Source organism: Pararge aegeria, chromosome 20, assembly GCF_905163445.1.
Source record: "Pararge aegeria chromosome 20, ilParAegt1.1, whole genome shotgun sequence".
Lineage (NCBI taxonomy): Eukaryota > Metazoa > Arthropoda > Insecta > Lepidoptera > Nymphalidae > Pararge > Pararge aegeria.
The window spans coordinates 6,921,241-6,937,989 of NC_053199.1; the positions used below are offsets into that span (position 1 = coordinate 6,921,241).

General features: G+C 33.9%; 3 protein-coding genes across 5 annotated transcripts in view; 2 read left to right on the forward strand and 1 right to left on the reverse strand.

Moving 5' to 3' along the window:
• The first annotated feature begins 494 nt into the window (after positions 1-494).
• LOC120632840 (DET1 homolog) lies at positions 495-4,982 on the forward strand. The gene is made up of 5 exons (XM_039902876.1): positions 495-943; positions 1,302-1,427; positions 2,003-2,226; positions 2,883-3,785; positions 4,318-4,982. The coding sequence occupies exons 1-5, from the start codon at positions 629-631 to the stop codon at positions 4,508-4,510; spliced, it is 1,761 nt and encodes a 586-aa protein (XP_039758810.1). The 5' UTR covers positions 495-628; the 3' UTR covers positions 4,511-4,982.
• A 915-nt stretch (positions 4,983-5,897) lies between these two features.
• Positions 5,898-8,991, forward strand: LOC120632845. The gene is made up of 4 exons (XM_039902882.1): positions 5,898-6,279; positions 6,744-6,966; positions 7,240-7,357; positions 8,264-8,991. Exons 1-4 carry the CDS (start codon positions 6,225-6,227, stop codon positions 8,891-8,893), a joined length of 1,026 nt encoding a protein of 341 aa, XP_039758816.1. The 5' UTR covers positions 5,898-6,224; the 3' UTR covers positions 8,894-8,991.
• Positions 8,992-12,599: 3,608 nt separating this feature from the next.
• Positions 12,600-16,749, reverse strand: part of LOC120632841 (tyrosine-protein kinase CSK) — a 46,841-nt gene continuing 42,691 nt past the window's right edge. For all 3 annotated transcript variants that reach the window (XM_039902877.1, XM_039902879.1, XM_039902878.1), the window contains exons 14-15: positions 16,083-16,265; positions 12,600-12,911 (exon numbers count right to left, since the gene is read on the reverse strand). In XM_039902877.1, coding sequence (XP_039758811.1) covers positions 12,909-12,911; positions 16,083-16,265 — 186 coding nt within the window. In that variant the 3' untranslated portion in view covers positions 12,600-12,908. The remainder of the gene's footprint in view (positions 12,912-16,082; positions 16,266-16,749) is intronic.

The following is a 16,749-nucleotide window of genomic DNA, read 5'->3' on the forward strand; positions in this document are numbered from 1 at the left end:
TGAAGTATGCCGAGTTAAAAAATTTAATGTCATTATCGACTAAAGTAGTTAATTATTGAGAATTTCAACAACTTACGTTGTACAAAATATTGTGGTAAATATAACCTTACTTCCTTGTATCTCCATACTTTCTTGTTTATTTTTTAAGCCTACTGTAACAATATTTATATTTGGCGCTTTGTTTTAGAGTTACCCTGATGCAAATGTGGCGCCATCCTAATTTAATACATTTTGACGACACTTTTTCATATACACAGATGACTCTCCTTACCTCTACCCTCCGTACTTGTTCTAGAGTAAAAACTAAATTAAGAAACCCAAAGAGGTTCCTCAAGGCTCGAATCACCCATAGACTCAATGAGTTTCTAAGGTTTTCTAAACATTTGACTTTCACAAAACTGCAAATTCAAAGTATCCATGCTATAATAATCCATAGTACACAGATGATTGATGAATGTAATCTGTGTGTACGTTATTCGTCTATGTTACTTTGTTTTGGATTTTAACCTGGCATTTATATTTGTAATAATATTGGTATTTCGTAATTCGTAATAAATATTAGTCTGATACTAGAATATACTTGCCTACAAATTACAATCTACGTTGTAAACTAGTTTTAAAAGTAAAAATGAATACAAGTGCTCATAATGTGTATTATGAAGACATTCCACCTGAAAAACTTAACGAAGGAGAATTCTTTTGCACAGAAAAGATAGTTCCTAGGAAAATAAAGCCCCAAAACCTAGTATTAAGACTTATGGAACGGGAGGTATATGGTTCCCGGAAGCCAGGTGCACATCTGCATGTTGTTCGAGAGTTCTACCAGAATGTCTTCCCTAATTTGACAATAGTCAACGTTGAGAAACCTCCATGTTTTCTGAGAAAGTTCAGTCCAGATGGGAAACATTTCATAGCATTTTCTGCTGATCAAACTTCACTGGAGGTGTGAACATTTTTCTTATATAATATTTACCCTATAGATTCCCTGCAGAGCCAGTTTCAATGGATCATGATTGTTATATTGACCGTATTCGTAGTTCTAGTACCATGTACCACCAAGTTATTAGTTGTTTAAGTATGTTGCAGTATAGATCTGATGAGGGGTCTGGGCACTCATTATCTGGTAGTAATTATGGTTTTATTCATTTCAACACCCTTTCCAGTTCAAAAAATATCCATTTTAGGCAACATACAATATGATTGCAACAGCTGTTAATGTAACTCAAGAATCTGTAATATAATTCAGTAATTGCAAGAGAAACTATGTGGGTAGTGTAAACTAAGATTGTTTTTTTTTTCAGATTTATGAGTACAGAGGAGCTGCAGCAGCTGGTGATCTGGTAGCCGGTTACCCCTCAGATCTGTTAAATGCTGATGCCGATGCTCATCACAGAATACGCACACACATATTTTACAGATTCTTCAAGGTATATCCACTTCTTTTGCAACATTCATAGATTGCATTTAAGGACCTGGTTTAGTTAAGCCCGAAGTTATACTAAATTTCTCATTGTGCTAATAGATAGATTCATCATGCTCAGCCACTTGAACCTTAAAGGCATGTAAATACATGCTTTGAATAAAAAAGAGAAAGCCAATATTGTTAATTAGATCAATGAGCACTCTTAAAGTCCATAGAGTTGAATAATAATTTAAGGAACATCTTACCAAGGCCTCTTTTCTAAAATCAGGGATTTATTGTTTAATTCTTAGAATCTTACCATTTTTCTAACCTAGATTTGATGATTTTTCGATCTTAGCATTTTTCCAGAGTATTTCCAGTTATCATTTAGCATTTTTCCAGAGTTAACTGATGCCAGTACCTTATATTTGATAAGGTACTGGCATCAGATATTCACAATCTGTTAAATATCTTGGATAATAAATGAATTAGATTTGATTTGAAATTTACAATAAATCAAAACTCTTAGTTCAAGAATTTCATTTATTTTAAATTCATTTCAAACTCAAAGTATTAATTTTCTATTTTATTCTGTTCCAGCCGAAATTTACAGTTAATGTATGTCAACAAAGACTTGTTGCTAGGTCAGAATTAAATCCTGGCCAGCTACCATTTATGGAGCAGCAATTGAACAGAGAATGTAGTCTTTTCACTGAGGATGGCCGCTATGTCATTGTTGGCTCTGCTGCTCACATACCTGATGATTTGAGACCTCATTTTTATCATATACATAGCAACAATGAAGCAGTCACACCAACTATCAGGTAAAATAATCATATAAAATCGAAAATTGAAGTAGGCCTTAATTGAGCCTCACCTTTGATTCATACTAAAAGTCAAAATGTCAAAAGACAAAAGTCAAATGTTTCTTAATTAAAATATGACGATAACTCCATTCATAAATTTAACTTTAGCTACAACACTGTTCAAAATGCCCCGGTCAAAGAAAAGCCCACAAAAAATTATTTAGCCAGGTGTCCTTTTTCGTCATGTCTATCTTGCTCCATGCCATTTAAAGCTGTTTTAAAGCAACCTAAAAATTCCTTATTTTAGAGAAGACCTGTATAGGCCAAGCTGTGACACATTACTTACTTTAAAAAATATTTACTCTCTCAAAACAATATATTTATTACTAATAAATATAAAAATAGCAAGTGTTACGTATGCAACCCTTTACCGCTTAACTTATCTTGGTGAAATTTTTGATAGAAATAGTTTGCATCCTGGAGACGGTCATAGCATGGATCCTATTACCATAGGATATTTTATTCTGGCAAAATAAAGCATTCTACCCAAAACTATCACGGGAGAAAATAAGAGGAATTTTATACAGTTATGCGGTTCATATTATTGTGCTGTAACTAAACTTGAGTAATTTTTTATTAGCTTTTCTGTTTTACTTAAAATTATCTTCTTACAGGTCTGCACTTGAGGATTATTCTCTCCATTTAGTTGATCTGCACCATGGCAAATTATGTGATAAGAAACATTTCAGGACTGACAAAATCTACCTTTCACATAATCAAGGCATTTATCTATACAAAGAATTACTAGCGGTTCTATCAGTGCAACATCAAACAATACATTTGTTTCAAATTGTTGATGGCATGTTAATAGAAATTAGAAAAATAGGTCGCTTTTGTTATGATGACGATCCATTCATTGTCAGCTCAGTGTTCGCCCCAGTTGTAAATGAGCGACCATACTGCGAAGAAACTATAAATAGCTTAAAACATAGGCTGCTTGTGTTCCTATTTAAAAGGGCGAAAACTATAACCGACGATACTAAAGACCCTTTGGAATTGAGAAAATTTTATAAATACTTTGATATGTTCAAGAGTTTGAGAATGTGGAAAATGCAGTTATTGGACGAGGATCATTTATTCATAAAGTATGCTAGTGAAGAAGTAGTGACGCTGAGGGTTGCGGAACCAAATAGCCAGTCCTCTTTTTTCGTAATATACAACATCAGTGAGAGTAAAATCTTGGAGGTGTATGAAAATACTTCCGAAGGGCTGCTGCAACTGTTTGAGAATTACTGCGACTGCTTTAGAAATGCGAGATTATGTGCTGACTCTCAATTTACCTGTTCCCCGTCAAATAACTTGTATGCGAGGTTGACGCAACAGAGATTCAAGCAGACAATCGTGCGGGCTATATACGGAGGGCGCACGGAGGCGACTAAAAGGATTCTTGCACAGTTGCCGATTAGCGCTCAGTCGTACAGTGGTTCGCCATACTTGGATTTGGGACTCTTCAGTTATGACGACAAATGGGTTTCTGTTATGGAAAGGCCTAAAGCATATGGGGAGTATCCAATACGGTACGTGTAATCAATACACAGGATCAGTGATATCGTGGTATATTGTTTCTTGGCAACATTACCTCAGTTGTATTTCAGTGTAGGGGTCATCCATAAATTACGTGACAAAAGACGTTTAGGGGAAGGGGTCTTAAAAATCATCAAATTTGTACGTATAGTATAGAGTAGTACTTTAATCTACGTTTAAATAAATAGCTGTAATTATTAAAGTCCAACTTATTTTAAAATTACAAAGTATTTTAAGTTAAAACCTCCACTACCGCTACGTCTTAAAAGGTGGTATCGAATTTTTATTTACAACTTTTCGCACTAGGCAGTTTTTGCCACGTGGTGCTTAAAACAATCTCGATTCTCTTTCTCTACTCCGTAAAAAACTATATAATAAAGTCTACTAATTTTGATTTATTACAAAAAATAAGAATTTATTTCGTTGAAAAATCAATTGAAATGGCAGTAACTTTACTCTTTGTTCCTAATTTATATCCTTGAGGTCGCTAGTAGTATAAAGTAAGTTAATTATTTTTTTTTACAGTTTTTATGCTCGAGATTCCGGATTGCTGAAATTCAAAATTTACGCTGGAGTGTTGGGCCAGACGGTACCAGCGAGTGCGCGGCGCCTCGTCGCCTTTACATTCCACCCAACCGACCCCTTCGCTATAAGCGTGCAAAGAACAAACTCCGAATATATTGTCAACTTCCACATAAGAAATGCAGTCTTCAGCTGACATTCGTAATTTAGTATTTAAAGCCTAGCCTAGTGGGAGATTTACTACCTACGCGACGTTTACTTAATCGCGTGGAAATTAACTATGATTTATATGATATCAAAAGAGTGTTATCTAGTGACAGTACGGTTTCCTAGTACTGTTACTAGATGGCGCTTCTTCGACTCTATTTTAATCGTAGTTGACTTTCACGCGAGCGAAAAAGTAAACGTGGGTAGAAAATCTCACACTTGGCACTTTGTTCACTAAGAGGTGGACCGATGGCATCAAACGAAACGCAAGAAGCCGCTGGACCCAAGCGGCACCAAACTTGTATTTTAAACTCCTTTAATAAGACCGATGTTCAGCAGCGAACGTCAACTGGTTGACATGATGATGATAACTGTGTATATTGTAAATAGTACCTAATAAACATATAATGTTAAACTTAATCATAAAAGTTGTACCTGAAATAAATATATTATTTTGAATACATTTGTCTTTTACTTCATTATTTTGTAATGCATTTATAGTATTACTAAACGGATGAAAACAATATTCAATTTCCAATAGTACTTTATTTGAAAAACATATTTTTAACATACAAATTTTAAAAATCTATCCCATACTCGGTGACCCTCAAGGGTTGTTAAAAAAAGGAGGTATGGTATATTTTTTATAACTATGCAGATTTTAATATTCTAATTTTAAAAACAGGACTTTCACACAATGTGTCAAGATTCCCCTTTTTCCATTTTTAAGGATAGATTTTAGAGAAATTCCTCTTTATTGCATACCAACAAGTTAAAAGGAACCTAAATATTCATGCCCCCATCAAACATAATCTGTAATACTTACCTACATTTAGTTTTTAGTTCAAAGTACCATACGCAGTTATAGTCGTAAAAAAGTATGGAGGGTAGAGGTAAAGAGAGTCATCTGTGTATATGAAAAAGTGTCGTCAAAATGTATTAAATTAGGATGGCGCCACATTTGCATCAGGGTAACTCTTAAAAGAAGCGCCAAATATAAATATTGTTAGAGTAGGCTTGAAAAATAAACAAGGAAGTATGGAGATACAAGGAAGTAAGGTTATATTTACCACAATATTTTGTACAACGTAAGTTGTTGAAATTCTCAATAATTAACTACTTTAGTCGATAATGACATTAAATTTTTTAACTCGGCATACTTCAATTCATCTACGATTGCTACATTCATACCATACCCTGTGCATCCACCAGCGCCATTGTGGAGGATTTTTGAACTGTTATTTAGCGCAACAACTGGACACTTTTTCAACTTTTCTCCCATATAAGATGACTCTCCTTACCTCTACCCTCCATAGACTATAGTAAAAAGTTACCTGCAAATTACAAATGAATAAATTAGTAGATTTGTATAATCAAGTACCCTCAGCCTATCCTTAAGCCATGAGCCCTAAAATCGTTCTCGTTGGTAGTGTCTACTAAATCAATGATTTTGATAAAATTTAACATTGACCATCGATAAAATATACGAATTATAAAACTTTTTCAAAAGCATAACTTTATCCTATTCTCATAGCGAAATTTTGTAAATTGTCAATATACTGTGACATACCGTCAAATATTCATCTACTATCCAAAACATGGGTCCCAAAACAAATAAATATTTAATAAATATAGAAATATGACACACTTGAACCAGCTATAAGTAAATAAGATGTGAAATAATCAGCAGGTTTAAATTAATTATGCAGTGGAATCAGCCATTTGAAAGCTACGGCTTACAGAGTTATCCAAAAACAGGTGTGCTATTTTCCTTTTATTATTTATGAATTAAATGTTTCCGAGTCAAACAGTCGTTTTACCCGATAGGTGTCCAGTGCTGGACATATTATGTTTAAAGGAATGGCTTTCGTACCTTGGTTTTATTTCAGAGGTAAAGCTAGAAACTAAAAGTTTGGAAAACAGGTAAATACTAAACCTCAAAATACGTACCTGCGTAGCGAATTTCTCCACTCCAGATTATAGCCAAACCAATAAAGTTATTTAAATATACCAATAGATGGCACTTTTGATTCGTACATGGGCTTAAATTTGTAGTTAGGTACTGATAATTTTCTGAGCCTGGTCATATGTAACCAAAGCTGCTAGGATTCCGAACGCGCCCAGGTCTAAGAAGACCACACAAAACTTAGCCGGATGTTTTATTGTTTAAATTACTATTACATAGTTTATCAAATCTCAGAATCGATTTTTTTTAACTATAGCGTCACCAGCATTCACACAAATAGTAGGCGAAGGAGATGTTACGGCAGTAACGTTTCTGGATGGCAGTGTACAGTTTTATTTTATCCCAACAATCAGACAAAACCAGTTACCGTATCCATGTACTGTGAAGAATCCGTATGGCAGTCTTTTTCCTAATCCAACTAACGCAGAGGTCTGGTTTGTTCGAAGCATCACAAATCCCCAACAGAGTGTAAATATTCCGTAAGTTAAACCCAATTAATTACCGCTGTAGATTGATTTTCGAAATGAATATTAACCTATGTCTCTACCTGTATAAAGTTGTCTACTTGCCTTTCAAATTCCCATCAAGATCGGTTTTATGAACGTGTTTAATCATTCTAAAAACATTTGTGTTTGGGCATTGACATATTTTAATATCATTCATTTTGAAGTCACATACACACATATATTATTTATTTGTTAACATACATACATTTTTGTTCAACCACCATTAATAATTTTTCTACTTTTTAGTGTTCCACCACTTTTTAATATTCAACTCCCAAATACATTTGGAGATTGTCCACCTTACTCGCCTCCAAACTATTATATGAATACGAATCCAGCTACATACCACGAATATACACAGAAGGTAAAATTTTGATCTTTAGTTTTATATTTTATTAGCTGTTGCCCGCGACTTCGTCTGCGTTTGATTTTGTTTTTTGATGTGGCATTCCATTTAGCTGTAGTTCTAAACAAAAATTAAAGTATTCAGTATCGCTAAGCCTTAAATGCGGGGTTTGCTGCTGTCCGCTGAGGAGTTCTGTCCTCTATCTCCAACCACATTCATCAGATCTACACAAAGTTTGGGCAAAATTAAACACATATTATAACCTCTATAGTACAAAAATAATTATTTAAATCGGTTATAATTTGTCGGAGTTATGGTGTAAAATCGTCAAACACTTTCATCCCCTTTCCCAAAGGAACCGAGCTTAATGTCGGGATAAAAAGTATTCTATATTACTTCTAACACTTCCAAGAATATGTGTACAAAGTTTCATGAGGATCGGTTAAGCAGTTTTTGCGTGAAAGTGTAACAAACAAACTTAAATTGACATTTATAATATTAGTAGGGATACCAGTTAAAATTTTGACTTTACTTCCTTCGTCAGAAATGCTCTAGTTTTCTGCGGGAATTTAATATTTTTCCAGCTTATTAATTGTATCGACAGAAGACATGACAGAAGACATGACGGTCACTTTTACCGATGAATAATTCAGGCATTATTAGTTCCCTTTATAGACTTCCTTTGCCAAAAATGACACATAGCGTGTTCCGCGGAAATCATCTAAGAAGTCTTTATTTTATAACAGTTTGTTTCTGGTAACTGTTAAAAGTTACAAACAGTTACAAGTCCAAACATGTTCCCAACCTACTATTATATTTAAAAGTATTAGAAGCACATCAGGATATACACTATTGGATATAAAGATACCGAAGAGAAACTAGCATATTTTCTCTTCTGGTTTAGAGTTAATTTTTTTTTTACAGTTTCACAATGACGCATGGACATCAACAACAGATATTCATTACTTTTATCCAAGCTTACGACGAGCGAAGTATTTGCAATACTGTTCAGAAACTCAAACTGATCCTTTCCAGCAAAACAACAATCTTGGACAAAATGGTAAACTTAACAGACCCTGTCTTTGTGGACCAAGTTCAAGTTTAAAGGAACAGAATAGCAATAATGCAGAATGCGATTGCTATCCAAAAGTGCAAATTAAGTCTAGTCATAGTTGCATGTCGGTTGATAGCGAAAGCGAAACAGAAAGACGGAAATCCATAAAATTTAAGAAAACGTCTGCGAAACACAAAAATACCTCTAAAAGAGATCACATCAGATTTTGTGAATGCGATCAGGTCAGAAAGAGTACTTCAAACAAATTTGTAACGACGTATGCCGATCAAGCGACCGAAGACGTTGCGAAGGATGGTCAAGGTACACAGACAGAAATGTCCAAGTCGACGAACAAAAGCGATATCAAAGTAGAGAAACCTAAGCCCAAACAAAAAGCACGGAATTCAAAAGCACGGAATCCAATAATCAAATTAAGTAGCTCAAGCGAGAGTTGTCCGTTCTGCGATTACTGCACATGTAGTACTTCGAAAACCGATTAGCTCAGTGATTGAATAAAACAACGTTATGTATTTATAGTTTCTTATAATACATTTATCCCTTATTGTTACATGTATTTACATTTTAAAAATAATACAATAATAAACAAAAACAAAACGAGATTTTCACTTTTACCTTCAAAATATTAAATCACGGAATCTTATTATAGCTGCACATTTCAGTCGTTAGGGTTAATAAAACAAACCTTTGGACTAAATAACGAGACAGTTTCTATAGTTATAAATACACTAACACAGTTTTATCGAAATATTTTTCTTTACATATTATAAAAGAAGGAAGACTGCAAATAATGTATGCTTTTGCTAACTGAAATTACTTTGGTAAAAAATGACTCTGATGCTATGTATTCACTAATAAACATTTCTTTAAAAATGTTTTTTTACGCGGAAACATAAATCTACTGTTTCTAAAACAGCATTAATGGGATGTATTGGGAAGCGTGGTTCAATCTTTTATAGCGTTGCGTGAAAAGAAAATAATTAAGAACTTGAAATCGAAACACGGTTCAACAGTGAGTACATGGCTTTACTAAAGGAGTCGGAGGGATCTATTAGCGAGTGCAAAAATAAAGTTAATAAAAATATTGTTATACTACTTACATTTTCCATGATAAATATTTTATATTGTGTAACATGCAGTCTTATACATTTTATCATAAGCAATTTCATATTAGTCGTGGCTCGGAAGTTGAAAATTAGGTAATTTTATTTTATATTATATTACATAATTTTAGGAAGATTTGACTAAGAATTTATTTATCTAGAGACAGAGTTAGGGATAAAAGGCATACGTTGTCGTATAATAAATCGCGACCCGCCAATAGACCGTATTCGGCTCGGACTACTAACCAAATTGAAGAAATTTATAAATAAATCGTAAAAAACAATGTAACACTTAAAAACTAATATTGCATAAGAAAAATGAACGGGTACATCATCCGCGTAGCCAGCTTTCATCCAGATATCGTTAAAATATCTAATTTAATTTTTTAATATCAACGGGCTGGTGTCGAATTCACGTGCTTGTAATGTATAGAAAAACTTAGTATTCTATTAACATTTATAGTATAAACATCAGAGTGCCAAATGCGAGATTTCTACCTATTCGATCGCGTTAAAGTTAACTACAATATGTATGGAATCGAGAGAGCGCCATCTAGTAATTAAAACAGAGATGCCACTATTTATATTTCATACAAATCGAAGTTAACTTTGAAACGAACGAATAGGTAGAAAATCTCACAAAAGGCACGCTGAATTATTTACTTAGAGTACAAGCATAGAGTACTTCGAACACCCTCCGATAATTTCTTACACAATCACACTTGAGATTCATAACATTTTTCTCTCCACTTTCTTGTCCATGTTAATTTATATATTCTTTTTTTATATTAACCATACAACCACATTTAATTTAAACAATATATTCGCGTAATGATTTTAAATTACCGTGGGTAATTACTAAATTTTAGCACACAACCTGTCAGTTGGTTAAACAACTTTATTCCTTACATTGACTAAACACTCCTTGACCCTGATTCTCTATAGACACTAAAATATTTACTGCGTACGAAATTCATTTTATGACGTAAATTTTGGCATCTTCTTTACTAATGTAATAAAGTAAGAGAGTTTGTTATCTTTTGAATGCGCTAGTCTTTGGAACTCCAATTGGTTAGTCGGATAAACAATTTTTTTAAATTTAATAACCCAATTATTATGGAAAATCATGGGCTAAATAAATAACATTCGCTTTAATATACGCTTAATGAAAACGAAATCGCGAGAGTGCGATGCGACACACATTCGAGGCTATTTTTATCACTGTGGTTATTAAACTATGTTAGGAACCATAGCAAGTCACCTCAGCTGTCAGTCGCGAGAAAATGATGTCATCTTATTTGGCTGGATTATAGCGGTTTCCAACTTTCAAAAGTATGTAAGATAATTTCATACGACCCAAATACAAAATAGGGCAGCTGGTCACACACAGCTGGTTGCCTTATGTAAGGACTGTAAAACCTTAGCACAAACTGTACTTCAAAGTGTGTTAGGATTCCAATGTGATATAGAGAATCAGGGCCCTTAAAGTCTAAAACATAATAATTATTATATTATAATAGTGCAAACACCAATCTTTTAATCACATTTAACAAAGATCAACTTAGTACGCACATTGTACAGTTCTATAATATCAGACTTTAACACTAATAATGTAAAGGAATGAATCAATAACGTAAGTTGGTTTCATCACACAGTGTTTTTGTTGTTTTAAAATATAGTAAATAATCGACACACCCGCAAGCATTTTGAGTTTCGTATAGGTTGACAAGAAATGCGCAAAGCTTAAATTGGATCGACTCCATGTACACATATGTTTAATAAGAAAATGCTCGAATTTACGGCCACACCTGTTTGAAAATGCTTCTACACATGTGCAGACCTAATAAGGCTCTTTTCACACTTGCACGGTTGCCGTCAACGTTACATTGCTGTAGTTTTATAGGACGCTGTTCTGCCTTACTAATATTAAATACGCCTTTTGCAAAATTTCGATAGTCGTCTTGTTTAACTGAATTTAAAGTTAATCTTAAAAGCACTGCCCTATTAAAGTTCCAGATATATTATAAGTATTATAGTTAATTCTTTTATTATATTCGATATAAATTAAAAATTTAGATTACCAGGGCAGAGAATTCTTGTTCGTTCGTTATAACAGAGAATACGAACTCTCCCTATTTTCTATTAAATTTAAAAGTTTACAAAATAATATCGATAATTTATGACGTAACGTACGCACTCAACTTTATCACGTATTGACTTGATAAAGTTGAGTGCTCCTATATTTAAATACCAGCGAATTAAGATCCAGTTAAGTAGCAAAGTTTTCAAGTCCGTGTATAACCAGACCACATCCCGTTTATTTAATAACTTTTCTAAGAGTTGCTAACATGTTACCGAATTTGTCATTTCCATACAAAAAATACGACAAGTTTTGAACAACCAGTTGGTATATTAAAGAAATTAAGTCGGTAGGACATTCGTATTGATTGGTTCACTAAACCTTAACTGTTACAGCATTGTTTATACGAAAACCGAGCATGTGTGAAAAGGATCTAAGGATAGTTTGAAAAAGCGGAGCGAACACTGGTCGCCGCTTTAGTGGGTAAGGACCCTAAAGCCCCCATTACTAAGTCGAAGTTAGAAACAAAAATGTTATAGAAAATAATAAGTTATTAATATATTTTTGTATATTCACGTTTTCCATGGGATCAGTCACCATAATATGTTTACATAAATGGAAAAATAATATGATACAAACAAAACTACAAATGTTATTTGACTAGACAGTACTATAGTACCGACATACGGTCACGTAGTCACACTGGCAATTTCACAAGTACTTTTTATATCATATAGGCCTTAATAATTTGAATAGGGCTTTTAGTGCGAACATGTGCTACTTATTATAAGCTAAGAGTGAAGTTTTATAGCTGATACGCAAATATCACAAATTAACAGCGGAAATAATTAAATGGACATTAACATTAGCAATGTAATAAAAGTATCATAGACAATATTTAATAAGATGCATAGTTAAATTTTTTTAATTATTCTAATATTTTCATTAATTTTTTTAAACTGCTTAAATATTGTGCATTTAAAATTTGTGCTTAGCAATTATAATAACAAATTTTAATATAAAGAAAAAAAAAAAGCATCTTTCTCCTAATAAAATATTAAGATACCACTAAAAGCCCCACGAGAGCGACATTCCACAACTTGATAAAAACTTCTATACACACAAATTTCACTCTATTCTATGGTTACTTCTTTAGTGAGGAAGTGTCTTTAAACTTTATCAAAATAATTTAGGACTTACAGGAGACATTAAAATCGTTTATAATAAAATACAGTTTGCATCTTCATATTGCCCAATAGACATTATAAAGTCTAATATATGTATTTAAGTTCCGCCAAATCTGGAACAGGGTGTTCACTGCAACAAAATATTCAAATTATTTTTTTGCCTCTGAAACTTTTACCATCATTTTTTTTATAAAATTTTTATTAGTGTTTTTACCTATACTTGGAGGAATTATCAATTTTAAAAATTTAAAATATATGTATATAATATTTTTTCGGAACCGACAGGATTTGAACCTGCGGCTCTCTGGCAATCGCGGCCTGAGCGCTCAGCTCAGATAAAGCGAGATATGCATTTTAAATTTATAAAATTTTACCATCATCATCATATCAACCCACTAGAGGGCACGGGTGCTCTCACAGTGCGAAGGGTTGAGACCGTAGTCCACCACGCTGGTCAACTGCGGTTTGATGGACCTTACACGCCTTAGAGAACATTATGGAGAACTCCTAGGCGATGTTTCCTTCACCTTTAAAGCAGGTGATTTTAATTCAAGCGTTTCGCACCTCATTATAACTATGCTTTGGCAATTACAGAATAATAATTTTGTCAGCACACGCCTCTTCTTTGTACGGTAAATTTATTACAGATAATGTATATTAATGGGTACCGCCCAATTAGTGAACGCAACGCATAGAGAACATTCACAGAGTATCTGAAATCAGTTTTAAAATAAGGTTAACCGAACTACTGTGAGCTGTACTTTATGCTAAATTTTTAATTATTATGCTAAATTTGAAAAAGCATGATTATCAGCCTGCATGAAATTGTTCTAAGTTGATTTCCAATTTCCAATTAGAAAAATACAATTTAGTTAATGGGGATAAAATGTATGTGTCCACCGGCCAAAGCACGGTAACAGGGAATAGAAGTTTACCATAGTAATAAACTTGGGTAACTTCTATTACCTATTACATTAATCACTTGTTATCTCTATAACTTATAGGTTTTCATTCTTTTTTTTTTAATTCTTAAAGTATATTCATAAAAACAGCACTATTTTAAATGTATCTTAAAAAAACATCCTTTCTCCGCTTGCGAGGATTATTATTACTCGTTATTAATTACCTCCGTTTATTATTATTTTATTATATAAGTATACTAGCCGTTTTCAGCCCGCTTCGCTGAGCGAATTGAAAAAGGAAATAAATTACATTTTATGTTTCATTTTTATTTATTTTTTTCATATTTTTATTATTCTCCTTTTTTTTTATTTTTGTATGAACATAAATAGGCCCCGCGGATAGAACTGTAAGCATTGATATTGTTTAGACTTACTCAAATTCCAAATTCCATCGATTTAGCCTGTATCTTTCATCCAGGTGATTTTTCTCACTAATATTAATTGTAACTTTCAATGTGCAATCATTATAACATTTCCGTGCCTTTCTTCCAAAAATTAATAATAATTGACATGAAGAAAAAAATTCGAAATGAGCATTGAAAGTTTAAGTTAAAGTCATTGCAAGTCTCATATGTGAAATTGAAATCTGTCTAGGTTCAAGTGCGACGAATTTTCTGTTAACTAAAATTTTCTCCGTGACATCAATTTTTTATAGAAAATTAATTGTGCATGTTTTTTATGAATTCTATTGGAATAAGTAACTAAATTTCTTTTCCACATCTCATGTGCTTGGAAAATGCATTCATTTTAATCTGTTACATTTCCGCGATCCCGCAATAAAAGAATTCGTCGGTTATGTAGTCTGAAAAGTAAACTGAATGTAAAATTCTTAGTCCGTTGATTGGATAGCTACATGTAAAGTTAAGTTTTTGAAACCTCTCAATGACTTTTTCTCCGCTGCCAAAAAGACGATTGTTGTAAGGAAATACACGAATACGACGAAGATCCCCACCAAATTTGGAGTCTGTAGAAGTTACAGGTTAGAAATAAAATTATTAGATTTTAACACCCACCCCCGCAATTCCTGTCGGAAGTAGACTTTATTGAAATCCATTTTGAGATGTTCTTTATGTGAATAATAAAAGATTCCTACCATATTTAGAATTTTTAGAAGCTATATTTCGAAATTGAAATTTTTTATTGTTAACACCCACCCCCGCGAACCTTATTGGAGGTGATTCATTGTAAAATCCGCTCGAAGATCATTTTTATATTACATATAGAACACTCTCACTAAATTTGGAGTCTATAGGAGCTATCGCTTGGAAATTGAAAATTTTCATTGTTAACGCCCCCGCAATCTTCTTTGGGGTGGGATATCGTAAAATTTGTTCATAAATCATTTTTACATCACTTATAGAAAATTCCTACAAAATTTGGAGCTTGTAGGAGCTTTAGCTGGAAAATTAAAAATATTAATTGTTAATACCCACTCCCGCAACCCCCTGTGGGGTGAGCTATCGTAAAATTCGTTCATAGCCTATTTCTACACCTCTTACAGAAGATTCCTACCAAATTTGAAGTCTATAGGAGCTATAGTTTAAAAACGGGAATTGTTCATTGTTAACGCCCCCGCAATCCCCTTTGGGGAATGAATTTCTTAAAATCTATTCATAGCTGACCTCTACATAGCAAAAGTAATATTCCTACCAAGTTTCACGTTTCTAAGTCTTATGGTTCCCGAGATTTCGTGGTGAGTGACTATATAGATGGGAATTCTTCGATTATCATCGAAATTTTTAACTTTTTATCGGGCTTTTTTAAAATTTTCTTACATACAAAACTTTCTCCTGACAATTCTGAAGATAAAAAAAAGCCCAATTGGCCCAGCCGTTCTCCACTACCGTGAGTAGATTCTTAGCTGAATGTAAAAAACCATAATCCGTTTAATACACTCTGTTGAAATGCATGAAAACAAAAGAATCAAGAGAAAATGCTTATCTTTTGTTTTTATTAGCGGGATAAATGTTCATAAAAGTAAAACAGCAATAAAAAAATGAAGGAATGTTGGAATTCAAAAAATAGATAGCCATAAACCATCTAGGAAAAATTTCGCATCGAATGGTGGTAGTTTCATGTCGATACGATCAGTGGTTTAGGCGTGATTGAGCCTCAAACGAAGACCATTTTCATTATATATATATATAAGATTACACGTATATTATTCGGTTGTTATTTTATTTCCACTCGTGCGCCAGTGCTCGGAAATGGATATAGCTGCGGGAGAAGATAAGATTTTATACAAATGTCTCTTGCCCATGGCCTCGCTGGTGTGCATTGCTCTTTATTATAAGATCGCAGGGTGGGCTTTCCGCTAGTGGCAGTCATGCAGGGTGTACCTGGAGCGCATGCGCGGCGTCCCGGATGGCGGCGAGGCGCAGGCGCGTGTGTGCGAAGGTGGGGCGCTGTGCGGGGTCTGCGTGCCACGCGGCGCGCATGACGTCATAGGGGCCGGCGGGGCAGCCCTCCGGCGCCTCCATGCGGTAGCCGCGCTCCACGTGCCGCACCACCTCCGCCAGCGGCTACAACGAACATTTGTTTTATGTTACACTACAAGTTAGCCTGGACTTAAATCTTAAAGTGCATTTACACCAAACAGAACTAGAACATTCTTTTGATGTTCTGCCTGCGTTCGCAACATTCTATGGAATTTTCGAAGAATCCTCGCTTGAATAAAAAGAAAGTAATAGTGTAATGAACGCTGTCGGTGCTTTTTGCTTACACATAGATGACGTCACGCGCAGGTATCCGTGGTTTGTTGATTTGAAATTGTAAATAAATATGATTTCACTAAAATATTAATGGGACAATCGTTTCATGTTATATACATTATAGATTTTTTGTATTTGGTGTCCGGTTGCCTATTCATTATCAACAGTCACTTAACATAATGAGACAAACCCGACAGCGTCTCGCTATTTATATTTAAGAAAATATCTTGGTGGCAATTTTTTATCCTGTGACCGTAAGTGAATACGGGTGAGTAGTCCAATCTTCGAATTGATA